At 45.0% G+C, this 17,444-nt stretch overlaps 1 protein-coding gene across 2 annotated transcripts in view; it reads left to right on the top strand.

Moving 5' to 3' along the window:
- ME3 (malic enzyme 3) overlaps positions 1-17,444 on the top strand; it is a 90,825-nt gene that overhangs the window by 66,455 nt on the left and 6,926 nt on the right. For both annotated transcript variants that reach the window (XM_033146090.1, XM_033146089.1), the window contains 4 exons: positions 9,270-9,379; positions 14,623-14,720; positions 15,931-16,044; positions 17,136-17,241. In XM_033146090.1, the coding sequence (XP_033001981.1) occupies positions 9,270-9,379; positions 14,623-14,720; positions 15,931-16,044; positions 17,136-17,241 (428 nt within the window). The remainder of the gene's footprint in view (positions 1-9,269; positions 9,380-14,622; positions 14,721-15,930; positions 16,045-17,135; positions 17,242-17,444) is intronic.

Genomic DNA, 17,444 nt, shown 5'->3' with positions numbered 1-17,444 from the left:
TAGCGGTTTCCCATAAACAACATGGGACCCAAATATCTTAAGAGTTACCTTCCTCCATAATGAATTGCGGGGGGTTGGGCTAGATGACCCTTTGGTCCCTTCCAGTTCTAAGAGTCTATGAATCTGCCTGACCCTTGTGATCATCCATTGAGATCCTCTTTCATGTTCCCTTAACCATCTGCAGTACAGCATGTGAGCACAGGAGACATAACCATTATTTTTGGGTGGTGCTAAAAAAGTTCCAATGCCCTGTGAAAAGACTGGGAAGATAATTAAGCAAGGGTTAAAATGATTTTTAGTTAAATCACTTGCCTTTAAATAATCAGTTAAGTATACATACATTTGCATATTGCAAAATTATCTCACGCTTCAGTTTAATAAACCAAAACTACCACTCTGTTTCAAAGAAGGAACATCTTTAATATTTTCTTCTCCTTCAATGCTAACCTAGATCCAAACTGTGTTAATAAAAATTAAAAGTGTTTCCTTATCTTACAGCATCACCGGTTTTATTTTTCTCCCTCCGCAATTAAATTGGTTTCCAATTAAGAAATTAAAGTTTTGTTTGATGCACCTGCCAATTAAACGGCAAGCTTATCATCTCTGTGAGGTTCTCATTCTCACCATTCCAGCAGAAAGGGCCAGAGGCAGAAATTCCAGGGGGAAATTGGTGGGGGGAAGGGCCAAGCTGGCACTCCTGGGGATTAATCCAATTCAGTTCACATTTGCAGGTGAACCTATCTAATTTTGCACTTTCAGAAATGATGTGTGTAAACAGCCATCCTTCGAAATTCACACTTCTCTGAATTTTGCAATGCCCTTCTTGAGTTAAGTCACATGTAGCAAAATACACACACACACACACACACTGTGAATAAAAATGCATATATCGATGAAAAAAGCATTCAAATGAATTATATTACAGGACATTGCACACAAAATATGTCAGGAAAAATTCACACTAAGATGCCAACGAGTTTTCATGAGGGGTTCAAGGGGGCGATCGCAACTCGGTGTAGAAATGTGGAGAAATAAACATAAGGGGGGGGGACAAGAAACTAGAGAGGAAATGAAATTGACAGATTCACCAAGCTGCCTCTAGAGAAATTGAACCTGACACCAAAATTCGCCAGTGAAATGCTTAAAACAAATTTGACTTTGTGCTGATTTCTCTTGACCTCATTTGAGACCTATTCACACTAACCTGGAAATAAATCCCACTGAACAGAATGGGACTAACGTCTGAGTAGGCATGCAAACAATTGCACCGGCTAAGCTGAAAAACCCTGTTCCGAATTGCAGGTTCCACTGAACTCAGTGGCGTTTGTTTTCAAGTGAAGAACATGTAGGATGGAGCTTCTCCCCTTTCCCTCTTCCCTCTCCGCAATACTGTGCCGCAGCCGTGTCAGTCATTGGTCTCCAGGTATCGGGAAAATGCCGGTTTCTGGTCCAGCCTCAAAGCGCCTGCTTTGTGTTGGCATGATGGGTGTTTGAGCGAGCGGCTCAGATGTGCTCCCACACTCTCAGGAGCGCTGTCGCTGAAGTCCCATTAAACTGTCAACAGCCTTCTCCTATTTCCTTTCACGTCGCACACCCATTTTGCCAGGCTGATTGTGAAAAGGAGAAGCTTGCTCCCTTTCATCAGCCCTCCTTCCCTGTTTTGACAGCAGGCCGCAAATCCCGAGAAGGCAGACACTCGGGACAACCGGCGCAACTTTGCTGGAGGAGGAGGAGGGAACAGCAGGAAACACTGTTGAGAGATGCTTTTCTCAGCCAGTATCCCTGACCCAAAGCTCCTAGGGTTGGGGGACCCGCACCTTTCCCCATCCCCAGATGTTGTTGGCGTTCCCCATCATCTCTGACCATTGGCCATACTGGTAGGGAGCTGTTATTATTTTTGCCCTTCGCCCCAGGGCAGGTTTCACCATTATAACGCAATATTAAAAATCGTTTACAGCAACTTGCAGCCACCAAGGTGGGTCCGAAAAATATCCACCTCGAGTGACGAAAGACAGAGCAAAGAGGTACGTCTTCACCATTGGCCAGAAGGTCCCAGGTGCAATTGTATGGAGAGAGAATTTCACAAATTTAAGGGCTGCTGCAGAGAGAGCGCCCTCTTCTGGTCCACCACCAACACTCCTAAGCTTCTAAGGGAGAAGGGACTACCAAGAAGGCCCCCTTTGCTGATCTTAGAACCCAAGGTGGGTCCGTAGAGAAGGAAGTGGTCTTTCAAGTATTTGGGACCTGAGTCGTTGAGTTGGAATCCAACAGCATCTCAAGGGCGGTAGTAGGCTTCAATCGCCTTTAGCTGACAAATTCAACTTGCACAATTAAAGTAGATTTTTGAGCCTCCTGCACAACGAACCCGCTTCCTCCCCGAGTCCTTTCTGCAGCCAGGAAAGTGACAGGCGAAATTCCTCATCAAGAAGTGTGGGATAACGCGTACTTGACACCCAACATTGTCTAACCTCCGCACAAAAAAATCGGGACAGATGCTCGCTAAATAGCCAGCAGGCAAATCACAATGGATTCTCAATGCACGGGTCATCTGAAAGCACTCATGAGAAGTGGGTTGGGGCAGTACGCCTGGGAATTTTCCGCCAAGTATTCATTTGTTTGCAGAGCCCCGCTGAGAGGCTGTGCCCTTTGCTCCAGCTGAGTGCCAATTCCTGATACGTGGTGACGTGGTAAATCTCAAGGGTGGGCAGAGTACCTGTTCTTGCTAACAGGATTGTGAGGCCAAAGGCAACCAGCTTTATTAAACGCGAACCCTGGAATTTAGAGCCCTCTCCAAACTGATGCCAAAGTTTTGTACAGTCATACCCCGGGTTGCGCACGCTCCGTGTTGCGTACGTTCAGGTTAAGAATGGCCGCAACCCGGACGCGTTTCCAGAGCATGCGCAACCCCCGGATGCGCAAGACACTTCTGTGCACTTCACGCATGCGCAGAAGCGCTCAAATCGCGCTACTTCTGGGTTTTCGGGGTTTTTTGTGCATTCGGGATACGCACACCTGCGTTACACACGGTGACCCGGAACGGATCGCGTGCGTAATCCGGGGTTCCACTGTACTCGTTTTGTACCACAAGCCCTGTGTTCTGTACCGCCCCCCCCCCAAAAAAATGAGCAATTTACATCAAACTAGGATTTGCTATCAGTTTGGAGAGGATTTCAAATTTCGGGGTTTGCATTTAATAAAGCTTATGCAACCTCCAATTCCCCCCCCCCCCGAGATTTCTTAATATTTTTATATTGCATTGATTTTCTTATTCCTTTCTGTTTGTTCTGCCAGTTGCACTACCTCTCATATGGGTAGCCTTGGGCGACCTGGAATAGAATGAAGGGATATAAAAACGGGTTTTAAGAAATACCGAAAATCGTTACACTTTTTCAGTCTTGGGTGCCCACTGTCAGATCCAGCCACTTTAAGTTGGGAGGTTGGGGGGGGGACTCTCCAGTTGACCTGTTTACTGAGTATTCATCTTGATTTGCATGTCACAAGGCTTGCGTGGGGGTTATAATATTTTCTATCCACATACCTATTTCCTGCAATGAGCTACTTTGTTGTTTTTCTTACCTACAAACATCTCCCAGTGCAAACATCTCCAGGGAGAAGTCTGCTCTCTAACCAAGATTCAGCCTCTTAATGCTGCCTTACTCTGCAACCTGGGAGGGTTCCAGTAGTTAATTGGGACCAGTTATTCCAAGACCCTGCTTCTGCGCTTATGCCTCCAATCATGCCATCCTTTCCCGGCTGTGAGAAAACATTGAGTCATGTGAACTGTCCCTTGCAATTTGCAGTCCAGCAGTAACTGGACTTCATGTGATGTTTGCGCACGTTTTCATAGACCGGTTTCTTCAGCCCAATGAGTCTGAGGTGACCTTTCGTTTTCCTAATCATGCAGTTTTCGCCCTTTCTGATTTTTGAATCATCCGCTAACCAAGAATGCATACTATTTCTCCCTTGTAAGCACTCCATGCTTATCGTGTTACTCATTCTATCTGCCAAACCCATCAGGGCAAACCCTGGGCTGGCTATCTTCTTTTACTAGCTCGAGGGAAGAGAGCCTAAACTTGGGGAAGGCTTCTCTCCCTTTCTCCAAGTGAGTATTTCGGCAGGAATTTTGATGCCGAACACTCGCTCTCGTAAATGCCAGGGTATGCGTTGTGAAGAGTTTGCGAGGGCAGAGCCTGTAAGTGGGTCATCCGTGTGAAACTTGCAATAAGCTGCCAGTAGGCCAATATATTTTTAAGCATTCGTGGTTTTTGGTTCTGCATTGGAAGCTCCCGCAGAGCACAGCGTTGTTTTCTTCTGGATGAGCCAGCAGTTTCAGAGTTTGACCCACAGGACTCAGGCCAGGGCACTGTTCACGGGTGCCCTGGGTCTTTTGAAGTGGTTATGGGGTGGGTCTCCCCATGCCACATGCTCCCCATGCCATATGCAGTCCCTGTTTTGCACCTTCCTTTGTGTTCAGGTTCTACTTGCAGGTTTTCCTTGGGCATCTTTGTTGGCCGCTGTGTTGCATTAAATGGGCCTTTGAGCTGATCCAGAAGAGCTCTTCTGCATTCCTGTGGTATAGCCAGTGTGGTGTAGTGGTTAAGAGCGGTAGACTCGTAATCTGGTGAACCGGGTTCGCGTCTCCGCTCCTCCACATGCAGCTGCTGGGTGACCTTGGGCTAGTCACACTTCTTTTCTCAGCCCCACTCACCTCACAGAGTGTTTGTTGTGGGGGAGGAAGGGAAAGGAGAATGTTAGCCGCTTTGAGACTCCTTCTGGTAGTGATAAAGCGGGATATCAAATCCAAACTCTTCTTCTACTCTTCTTCTCTCTCCTCCTCCTCTCCACCTTTTCCTTAAAAAGAGAAGACGCTGGAGCCCTTTTTGTGATCCACTTTGGGATAAGGGTGTGGCCTCTGTTATGAAAACTTCCCGCGGGGGCAAGTTGAGAGACTGACCCCCAAGGCGGACGAAGCTTCCGTGCCCTCTGGCTTCTGGAGTCCAGGGGCACAAGGGTAATATGCGATTGTTTCCCAGCTTGAAAAACAACACCATCATCATCATCAACCTTTTATTGGCATCAAACAAACATACATACATACATACAAAACAGTAGCGAAATAATACTTTCGCAGTGGGGCAAACTATATTAGAAGAGAAAAGAGACAGGACTCCGCTGTCCACGATCACATCTCTGGGACTCCGGATAACTCAGACGACTGCAGAATATTACGACGAGAAAAGAGCAAATGCAGGTATTGAGCTACCAATTTGGTGAGCTCCTGGTCAGTCCCCTTTAGTAGGAAATGCAAGACTTCCCGCTCTGGTCTCCTTCTAGGGATACAGAGCTGGTCCAGGAATTGCTGGCAGAGATCGACGTAAAGTTTGCAGTGAAAAACCATATGAACAAGGCTTTCCACCTGATGGTCATCGCATGGACAAGTCCTCTCACCCTCCACCCTGCCTGAGAACCTAGCAGGGGAGACACCTTGATCATGAAAAACAACACGCACAAGCCAGTAAGGCTAAAAACCTACTTTATTGTAGATTATATCTCTGCGTAGCAGCTCATTATTTCAGAGCTGTCTGTAAAGCATCTGCATCTCCTGATGCAGAACTGAAAGTAAAGTACAGCAGTAAATGACAATGACATCACATGTGTGGAATGGCTGTTGGATTTCCCACAGTGTGAAACATGACTCTTAAGTCTTGTGACCTTGCTGCTGCAGCGTTCGCAGCTCGGCATGTTCTGATATCACAACAGCCTCTTGCGGGTCACATACTTCCAGCTGCGAACCAATCATGTCAGCAAGGTTCTGTGGAACACCGGGTCAAAGATGGCATACCTCCCTTACTAGTAAAGTCTTGTAGTAAGTTTAAAGCTTACTGGGAAATGATATATAATGAATTGAAAAGGATGTTCAAAATAACTTTTATTTAAAAAAAAACAACAGAAGCTTTTCTTTTGGGAATTATAGGGACAGAACTACCTAAATTGTATAGAAAATTATTTATTTATGTATGCTACTATAGCAGCAAGAATGCTACTTGCCCCAAAATGGAAAGAAGCAGAAGACCCAGCAAAGGAAGAATGGATACAAAAACTTAGGGAATAGTGAAACTTACCGGAAGAATAAGAAATCAAGATAACAAACTTTTTATAAAAGAATGGAGATGGTTATTGAATATTTACAGATAAATTGTAAACAGATAAAAACATTAGCAGGATTATTGTAATAACCTGTAGTTTTATAAGAGTATATATTTACAGTAGAAAATTAAATGAGCAAGTTAAATGAATTTGGATATGCAGAAGATATTAAAAAATAAATTTAAGGAACTGCAGAAAGAGGGGGAAGGAAGTCAAATTTTGAAAGGTTAAATGGATTGTAAAACTAATGAAAATGTATAAATTTGAAAATTATAGATAAAAACCTATATATATATATATATATATATATATATAAAATAGCATACCCCACAAGTGTCCTGATTTAACTGGCACATCCCGGATTGACAGAAGCCGCCATGGGTTCTGATCCCAATCCCGGATGTCCCGTTCTGGCTCCTGTGCTATGGCCATGCCAGAGCATGTGACCAAAACATTGGTGTTTTTTGGTTCTGCACTGTGGCACGCGTCCCTTGGCCGACTCCAGAGCACAGCACCAAAAAAAAGAGGGAAAACTTACCTTGACCCTGTGCGTCACCTCTCTCCTCTTCCTCCTTCTGCCACGGAACATCTGGAAGAAGGAGAAGAAGAGTTTGGATTTGATATCCCACTCTTTATCACTACCCAAAGGAGTCTCAAGGCGGCTAACATTCTCTTTTCCCTTCCCCCCCCCCCAACAAACACTCTGTGAGGTGAGTGAGGCTGAGAGACTTCAGAGAAGTGTGACTAGCCCAAGGTCACCCAGCAGCTGCATGTGGAGGAGCGGAGACGCGAACCCGGTTCACCAGATTACAAGTCTACCGCTCTCAACCACACTGGCTCTCTCAGGAAGTACGTCTGCTTTGTTTGGAGGAGGAGGAAATTGGTCGTGATGCTGCAGAGGCCGGGGCAACCTTCCCTGGGCCTCTCTGGACAGCACAGTGTCTCCCAATGTTATGCAGGCCGGGGCAACCTTCCCCAGGACACTCCATTCCATGCGGCCTCTCCCGAGGCTGCGGAGCAGGAGGCGGAAGACAGAAAACGGAAATAGAAGAGGGGCCAGGGAATGAGTTGCGGCAGTGAGTGGGCAGACAAGAAAGGGTTTGGCAGCAAGGAGGGGGCAAGTGACGGGATGAGGGGGAGCCCCAAATTTTCCTCCCAAAATGGTTGGGGGGTGTATGAGACAGTAGCATCTAAGTGGAGATATGTTTCTATTTTAAAAAAATAAAATAAAGGAGGTTTTATGGCATGTTTTACAAGTGGTCCCTGAAAAACAGGCACCTGCCTGTAGAATGAATAGGATGAGGTGCCTTTGGAGGAGTTGAGTGCTTCCCCCCCCACACACACACACACCTTCAAAGGAGGGAGTTATTTGTCTGGATCCATAATGAGAGGCCATCATTGGACCCTCCTGCTGACAGGCACTTTTTAGCACCGTAGCAGGGGAAATTGTTCACAAATATCGACAACAACAAAAAGGCCCCGTCTGAGAGAGGCTGACAAAGGCTGGAGTCTTTTTTAAAAGCTGCAATGAATGGGGCTCTCAGTGGCCTGGCTAGAAGCGAAACATGATTTGTCTGGTTTCAGTTTCTGGTTTCAAGCCCTCGTTGTGCCCCACTTGTTCACGCCGGATTTCTCAGGGAGAGCTGTGCCAACGGGTTTCCTTGCAATGCTTGAGGTCCCAAAGGCAGCAGCATTGTGATTATGATTATTCATACACTGCAGGATTTAGTTCTCGTCTCTTTTCCTTTTTTTTTTTTTTGTCACTTGGGATGCCTCCCGACTGTCACCGTTCTTTGCGAGGGACTCAAGTGCACACCAGAGGTGTAGGTTTGCACAGCTAAAGCAGGTTACAGGGCCCTGATACACCAGTGCAAAACACAAATCCCCTTTAAAGGAGAAACTTGGCTTTCTAGAGTTTGGAAGCTGACAGGGAAGTTCTTTGGAAAGTGTAAAATGAACAAATCACTAACAGGGTGACATATAAGCACCCCTCAAGCAAGGATTAAGCATTAGTTGTGATTTATTTGCCTTGAGGTCCCATAACCTCAATGCAAATAAATCACAACTAATGCTTAATAAAGACCAGGTACATTCCTAACTTACATGTAAGCGTGCAAGAAAATTCAGGATGAATGCTCAATAAATATGTCATTTGGAGGAGTATGTATTCATTCAACATACTAATGACTTGCTGGCCAGCTCTATGTCTATCTCTTGTTTATTCAGGTACATTTGAGAAGACATTATTGATTCCTGCCCTCCTTGTAGCCCACAAGCACAGAAATGCCAAAATCAGAAATTTGCCTCTCCAGTCATCTGTTTTGCGCTTCCAAAATATAGATGGCAAAGGAATTTGTTTTGAATGAGTAGGTTCATTTCAGTGGTTCTACTCTGAGTAGGTTCATTTCAGTGGTTCTACTCTGATTAGGACTCTGTCCAGTTCTGGGCACCACAGTTCAAGAAGGATACTGACAAGCTGGAACGTGTCCAGAGGAGGGCAACCAAAATGGTCAAAGGCCTGGAAACGATGCCTTATGAGGAACGGCTTAGGGAGCTGGGTATGTTTAGCCTGGAGAAGAGAAGGTTAAGGGATCATATGATAGCCATGTTCAAATATATAAAAGGATGTCATATAGAGGAAGGAGAAAGGTTGTTTTCTGCTGCTCCAGAGAAGTGGACATGGAGCAATGGATTCAAACTACAAGAAAGAAGATTCCACCTAAACATTAGGAAGAACTTCCTGACAGTGAGAGCTGTTCGGCAGTGGAATTTGCTGCCAAGGAGTGTGGTGGAGTCTCCTTCTTTGGAGGTCTTTAAGCGGAGGCTTGACAGCCATCTGTCAGGAATGCTTTGATGGTGTTTCCTGCTTGTCAGGGCGTTGGACTGGATGGCCCTTGTGGTCTCTTCCAACTCTATGATTCTCTGATTCTCTGAATACAAGCTATTGTCAGGATCTTTTAATGGTTTTTTTTAAATGTTTTTAATGGTCGACCAGATGTGTGCAAAATTAGAATATTCTATAATGCTTTGCGAAGACGGATCTTCCATTTCTTCCTGGTAAGACTTGCGCTGACACCAGACTCCAGCTCAGTTAATCTTGGTCTTCCTTTTGAAACCTGCAGGTATGGGATGAATTGCCTCATTCAGTTTGAAGACTTTGCCAACGCCAATGCGTTCCGGCTTCTCAACAAATACCGCGACAGATATTGCACGTTCAATGATGACATTCAAGGTAAGAGATGCAGAGCGTTCGCTGGCGAGACACAGGACTTGGTACCCTGTTCTGTGGGGTTTTGCATGCAGCTCCTTCTCTGCTGTTGAGGAAACTGGTCAAAGGAGGAGCACAGAAGCTGCGTGGCGTCTTAGACGTGGATGTGCTGAACTAGCTCATCCCAGACTTGAGGAAAAAGTCCGCAGGGGCATTTCAGAAATGTTGCTGGCAGCGGATGACACCCATTAATGCAACTATCTGGCAGAAGGAAGACTCATTTCTTCTTGGCTGCTACTGTGATGTCAGTAACAGATGGTAAGGTTTTGGGTGACATGGAACTACCATCAACTGGGTTTTCTGGGGCTTGTTTAGCATTTGGCGACGCCTCGATCTTTTCCTTTTTAAGTACTGAAAAGGGCCTCTATGGACAGATAAGTGTTTTTGATCCTCTTTCCTGCTGTTGGGGGGGCTGGGGGCTTTAAATATGCTTGTATTAGGCTACTGATGAATGCAAATTCATCTGGTATCTGAAGAAGTGTGCATGCACACGAAAGCTCATACCAAGAACAAACTTAGTTGGTCTCTAAGGTGCTACTGGAAGGATTTTTTTATTTTATTTTGTTTTGCAAATTCACAGTCACATTGCAGCCTTTTGGGGTCAACTGAATTCTGTATTACACTTACACACACACACACACACACACACACACACACACACGTCTTATTCCTTTCACTGATGCAGTTTTCTTCCACAAACCCCACTTTCTGCTCCCCTGTGAAACTAGAAAGATAATTGGAAAATACCGGTGCTGTTACATTTCTTGCATCAGTAGACTCCACTGGAAGGATTAGGGGCCCACACAGATGTCCTTCTCGTTTTGCATCCACAATTATTTGTGCTCATGCTGGTATCAAGGTGGGCACATGCAATTCCACTTTCAACACGGCACCCTCAAAAGTTTCGGGGGTGGGCATGCTGCTTTTCCAAACATAACTTCCTGTTGAAATGCTATATTTTTTTATACCACAAATTCTCCAGGATTTTCATTTTTATTATTATTATTATTGCGGGGTCGGGTCCTGCTTTTGTTACACTGTAGCGCAGTGGTGCCCCTCCAGTGGCAGTAATGTGCTACCTTTGGGATAGCCTCATGGAGCAACTAATAAAGGAAAATGAAGTGTGTGGATGGTTCACTATAAACCCACAGCTAATGCACTATTGTCTCATTAATGGCGTTTTATAGAATACTCCTGCAAAACAACAAAACACCATTCTGGAAGGACCAAATATCAGCCTAGTCTCGGAGCAGTATGGCCAGAATCCAGGCTGGGAAGATGGGGGAATGGCTTGTCCCACACTAGCTAGAGGGGGGTTGCGGTGACATTTAAAGCAGAATAAGCATAACTTGTGAACAATGGTGCATTAGCTGAAATGGGGGGAGGCTCCCAAGAGACAATTAAAGCTTTGATTCCAGCCTTCCTCTCCCTTTCCAAAGCTGGAATCCTAAACATACATTCTTTCAAATAAGCCCCATTGAAATGAAAGCCACTTACTTGCAAGTAAACATGGTGAGGGACTGGGCCCTTAGCCAGTCTAGCTTCCCTTTGTTAATTAGGGAACTCTGTTTGAAGTAGAAACTTGCAAGTTTGAGGAAAGCAAAGAGACCAGCTTACAAAAGAATTCCTTCAGCAATCTGTGGCAAGATTTATTTTTTTAAGAGTGACCCTTTGGGATTAAACAAACATTGATTAGCCAATGGTTTGTGCAAAGCAGCTGTGAACGCTTTTTCTTTTTTATTTACCCCCCCCCTTTTCAAGTCCAGTAAACTGTAATCAATCCCAAAGATAAATTATTCTTCTGTGCCCAGGGTGCATTAATTTTTGTGTCTTTTGAATAATTGGAGAGCAAGAGAACAAACATGTGGAGACGATGGAGGATTAGAAACACATTTTGAGGAGGGGGGGACCCTATTACTGGTTCTTGTCGTTGCACCAAATCCTTGCAAACTTTCCATCCTATCTGGAATTGGAGGATAGGATTATGAGTAACGACACGCCCTGTCTCGCAGGGATATTGGGCTTCTTAAAACCACATCACAGAACAGGCTGAGTCATACAGCAACATTGATTCCTCAACCCACCCACCCCACTTCTTCTATCTTTATGAGAGCATTTTTTAAAAAATAAACACCCTGAGCTTATTTGGCAAAGTGTCCACCTAGTTAGCTGTACAGAAGAACTATTAAACCGTAGCTCCATCTAGTGGATAGAGGAGTGCAGAGCAGTTTTGAGATGATGAACATTCAGATAGAACAAACTTAGTTGGTCTCTAAGGTGCTACTGGAAGGAATTTTTTTATTTTGTTTTGACTATGGCAGACCTGTAATTCAGATAGATAGATAGATAGATAGATAGATAGATAGATAGATAGATAGATAGATAGATAGATACCCTTTAATTTTTTTAATAGTGCAAGAATGGATTCTTGCATAAAGGCCTTTTCAAGTGATTATAGGAAGCAGCAAAGACATCAGCAGAGGTCTTGCAAGCAGCCTTCTAAGAAACGGTGGTTTGATTACATCTGTAGGATGGTTTCGTTTGAACCCGGAAGGAAAACAACTGTGTGTGTTTCGGGCAGTGAGCTGGTTGGTCGATACCCAGAACGCAGGAAACGGCCTTTAAAATCCCCACTGGGTGACCTTGGGCCAGTCACTGCCTTTCCCCCTAGCCTACCTCACAGGGTTATTGTGGGGATTAAATGAGGAGTGCGGGGAGCCATGTATGCCACCTTGAGCTCCTTGGAGGAAAAGATGGCATGGAAATGCGACAAAATAAATAAATGATAAGTAAATCAGGCATTTGGTCCTTCTAGCTCAGTATTGCTGGAAGTGATTGGCAGTGGCTGTTCTGCAAGAGACTCTCTCAGCTGGAGATGCCAGGGATTAAATATGGGACCTTTTTGCAGGCTGAGTTAGGCCTCCACCCCCACCCCCCAAGTGATGTCTGTTCTTGGAAATGTTTGCAGCTTTTTAAATAAAGTTATTAATAGTGATGATGAAAATCCATCCTTCACCCCAAGATCCCAGGGCTGGATACAGCATTGAAACGCAATATTAAAAACAGTTCAAAACCATTCACAGTCACCTTATAGCCCAGCTTGGTCACTGAGATCATCTGCAGGAGCAGATGAGCAGGTGAGTTCTCTGAGTTGGTGAGGCTCGTTTGGCAACAGTGAAAAACTGAGCCTTGAGTATCATCAGTCCTGTGGAACTCCCTGCCAATAGAGATTCAGCAGGAACCTTCTGGGCCAACTTTGAAACGACTTCTGAAAACCTTTCGATTCCACCGGGCCTACGCAGGCAACGAAGAATGCATCCTTCCACAACGGTCCGCAGGTGTCTGTTTTTAACTTTTGTATGTGGTTTTTAATTTTACAGTTTTATTCATTGGTTTTATTTTATTTATTAAATTTGCATACCTCCCTTCATCCGAAGGTCTCAGGGCGGTTCACAGCATAAAAACACAACATACATAGGAAAAAGAAAAGAAAACAATAATACGCAAACACATTTAAAAGAATATAGGATGTTGATCGGCCAAAGACCTGGGTGAAGAGGATTTTTTTTGCCCAACGCCTAAAGATATGTAATGAAGGTGCCAGGAAGGCCTCCCTGAGGAGAGCATTCCACAAATGGGGAGCCACTTCAGAAAAGGCCCGTTCTTGTGTTGCTGCCTTCCAGAAGGAGGCACATGAAGAAGGGCCTCAGATGGTGATCTCAGGGTCTGGGTCTGTTCATATGGGGAGAGACAGTTCTTAAGGTGTTGCGGTCCAGAGCCGTTTTAAGGTTTTATAGGTCAACACCAGCACCTTGAATTCATAGCTGTCAACCCTCCCTGCTGTTTCCCAATGCTATAATAAGGGAATTTCCTGCAAAAAAAGGGGGGGGAAGGTTGACAGCTATGCTTGAATTGGGTCTGGAAACTAATTGGCAGCCAGTACAGTTGGATGTAAACCATTTTGATATCTATATTTTTAAGACATGGCGGTGAACATATATTTTACTAAATAAATATAAAGTGGGTCCTAAAAATACACACAGCAAGGGTAAAAAGATGATGGGGGGGGGAACCAATAAAGGACTAAGCATAGAATCCTACCTGTGCAACTTCTTCAAAAGGAAACAAAAAAGAATAGCTCACCTGAAGTGTGCGGAAGGAGGCGGCTTGACAACTGAGCCAACATACAGCTCACTGGATTTCATGAATGCCATAGCAAATTGTAAAGCTGTGTTCACACTGCGGGCAAGGAACCTGCTGTGGTTACTCTTCAAATAACTGTCTGTATTTACCCTTTGATGTGGAGTTTCCTAACACTTAAAAGCAGAGCAGCAGCACCTGCTGGGTTTTAAATGTTGCTTAGATTGCATGCTTGCCCAAGATAATGTTGAAATCTCTCCCCTCCTGAACTATTCATTATAGTTTTCTCTGTGCCTGATTGAGACAGGCATGGAAGGGGGGCGGGTGAAGGAAATTAAAGGGAAATCTGTGTTAATTTTTAAACCTAGCTGGTTAAATGTTTCCTAAGACTGTGATCTGAAGGACCGCTAATGTGCTCAGAGTTCTGCTCATGGGCATCCTGGAGACATATGGTTGCGCCTCTTGGAAATGCAACGCAAGACGAGAAGCGTTTGGGCTGATCCAGCAGGCCTCTTCTTGCATTCCTTTGTTTTTTCATCCATTTTCAGCACTGCACATCTTCCATTTCAGAACGAACCTGAGCAATGCCCAAGCCACCTCGTGTCTCTCAAACGTGGGTCCCCAGATGTTGTTGGACTACAACTCCCATCATCCCTAGTTAGCAGAACCAGCGGTCAGGGATGATGGGAGTCGTAGTCCGACAGCAGCACAAAATACTACCAAAATACGAAATCAGGCATTATAACAATGAACACGTTTAAGACAGGCGGCAAAATACGCTTGCACCATGTTTCAGAAGCTGCTAGGGACAGAAACATATTTGTTAACCATTTCAAATCAGCAGGGAGTTCCATAATTTTGATGCCACCACTGAAAAAGCCCTGTTTTTTCAACTGCCCAACGGATGTCATGAGTAAACGGGACAGAAAACAGTTGCCTCTGCTGCTGATTTTGAAGCCCCAGGAATGTTTGTCTGTCTTGTTATCTCTATGTTCCCAGGGACATTTCCAGCAACTGCATGTGACTCTATGGGGTTGTTGTTTCTCTTCCCACCCCCCACCCCCCAGGAACTGCCTCTGTTGCAGTAGCCGGCATCCTTGCAGCCTTGAGGATCACAAAGAACAAGCTTTCTGACCACAAATTCGTCTTCCAGGGAGCTGGAGAGGTAGGATTTCTGTTACTTTGAGGAAAGGCCAAACAAGTCACCTTGTTTTCCTTTTGCTCTTTCCTTTTGCTCTTTTTAAATAGCTGAACAGAGATTTGAAAGCAGCGAAGTCATCGTAAGCCTCGGGAGGCGGGGCTAGTTTTGAGCTTTGCAGCTCTCCTCACATGGTAGCTTTGCAGAAAGAGATTACACAGCTGTGACGGCGACGGCCCAGAACGACCCTTGTGTTTATGGCTTGGGATGTGAGCCTACATTTGTGCCAAATCCCTAAAGAACTTGCAGTGTTTCGTAGAGAATGAGACATGACCCACGGCTACCCATATTTCACAGGGTTCTGCTTTGTGTCTAGTGAATGAAGTAAACCCTGCTTCAGATTTTTTTAATAACACACACACACACACACACACACACACACACCAAAACCAGCCAGAAACCAGAATCAACTCCCTTCCCAGGTGACTTTTCTTTCTGGTTTTTTCCCCCCTTGAGGGAATGAATTAGAATTACTGAATTGCACAGTTGGAAGAGACCACAAAGGTCCTCTAATTCAACCCCTTGGTAAATGCAGGTTCTACAGTGCAGAAATGGATGGCCACCCATCATCTGCTTAGGAGTCTCCAGCAAAAGAGAGTCCACCACCTCCCAAGTTTTCCTGTGGTCACTATCAAACAACTCTAACTTGATAGGCAATTTCTCGCAATAGCCAGCCAAAACCTCCCCACAGAGGAAATGATTGGTGGTGGTGGTTGATTAGATTTATATATCGCCTTTCATCAAAAGATCTCAGAGCGGTTCACAAGATAAAAGCAAAAAATATATAGTTAAAACAGAAACAATACCCCCCCACACACACACACACAAAAAACCCACAATTAAAAGGCTGTAGAATATTAATCAACCCAAGGCCTGGTTAAAGAGGAACGTTTTTGCCTGGCGTCTAATGGTATGTAATGAAGGCACCAGGCGAGCCTCCCTGGGGAGAGCATTCCACAAAAGGGGAGCCACTGCAGAAAAGGCCCCGTTTTTGTATCGCCACCCTCTTGTGGAGGAGGCACACAAAGAAGGGCTTCAGAAGATGATCACAGGGTCCGGGTCGGTTTATATGGGGAGAGGTCATCCTTGAGGTATTGCGGTCCTGAGGCTTTAGAGGTCAACACCAGCACTTTGAATTGGGCCCGTAATTGGTTGTCTTGTCTGCCTGTGTTTTCAGGCGGCGATGGGCATAGCTCACCTGATTGTGATGGCCCTGGAGAAGGAAGGAATTTCAAGGGGAGAAGCTATCAAAAAAATCTGGATGGTGGACTCCAAGGGACTCATTGTAAAGGTATTAACAACAGGTCTATGCTCCCCATCCTGGGGCAAGTCTGGGGGCAGGCGGGGTGGCAGAACAGCTTTGCAAATGTTTGGGATGTTTCAGTGCAGAAATGAAAGAAGCCTATTGTGAAGAGCACCTATTGGCTAGCACCCATGGCCACAAACACATGTATGCCAATATAACTTGACAGTCCAGCATACTGCTGTATAATACTTGTCTGTAATGCAGTTTGCAATGGTGAGTTCACAGGACTCACGGAATCCGGTCCCATTTTCATCCTCTGTTCCTTTTGAAAACCAAGTCCAGTTCCCCAAGGCCTCTGAACATAGGACTATATTAGTTAATTGGATTTCTCAACTCCTCTTCCCCCCTCCAAGCATTTGGGATAGATAGCTAAAAAAAATTGTTTTAACACACACCTACTGACAAAACCAAATAGAATGAGATATCCATTAAATAGAAAAGTGGCGTGTCAAATTTTAAGTGATGCCATCATCTCCCTTCTTTGACAGTCAAAAGTCAACGCAGCAAATGACATACCCTCCAACATTTCTCTGATGAAAATAGGGACATCCCATTCCATAATGATAATTTTACTATTTATACATCTTACTGGGTTGCCTCAGCCACTCTGGGCAGCTTCCAGCATATATTAAAACATAATAAAACACTAAACATTTTTTTAAAAAAGCTTCTCTATACAGGATTGCCTTCAGACAACTTGGGGGGGAGGTCAGATAACTCCATACCCTCCAACATTTCCCCAATGAAAATAGGGACATCCTAAGGAAAAGTGGGACATTCCGGGATCAAATCAGAAACCGGGACGGCTTCTCTAAATCAGGGACGTCCCTGGAAAATAGGGACACTTGGAGGGTCTGAAATTACCGTCTTGCACCAGCTTCAGATAGCGCTCAAAGTTGGACTTTGGGGGGTCTCCGGAGGAAAGGAGCTTCTCCGGCATTTGTGGGGCACCCACCAAGAACAAGTCGTAAATTCTTGGTGCCCAGGTGGCATAATCTTAGCAGATCTCTGGCGCTAGGGAAAAGGCGGCTGCTTCAAGTCTATCACCTTTTCCCTTTGCTTCGTTTGACTCCCAGGGCAGAAGTCACTTGAACCATGAGAAGGAGATGTTTGCTCATGACCACCCCAACATGAAGACGCTGGAGGAAGTGGTGAAGGCAGTAAAACCAACAGCCCTCATTGGTAACTGTTAGGCTCCCAACTGCTTTGGAACCGTTGCTTTTGTTTTGTATATTGCTGCTTTTAGGCAGCAGTTTTTAGACTGCAGCCTTAAGAGATAAACCAGGGGTCGGCAAACTAAGGGCCATGGGCCAGATCAGGCCCAATTGCCTTCAGGATCCGTCCTGCAGACTGTCCGTGGTTCAGCGTGGGGATTCTGCTCATTC

The sequence above is a fragment of the Lacerta agilis genome, chromosome 4, assembly GCF_009819535.1.
Source record: "Lacerta agilis isolate rLacAgi1 chromosome 4, rLacAgi1.pri, whole genome shotgun sequence".
NCBI lineage: Eukaryota > Metazoa > Chordata > Lepidosauria > Squamata > Lacertidae > Lacerta > Lacerta agilis.
Note: the sequence above shows the minus strand (reverse complement) of the source record. Positions and strands in the feature narration are given on the sequence as shown.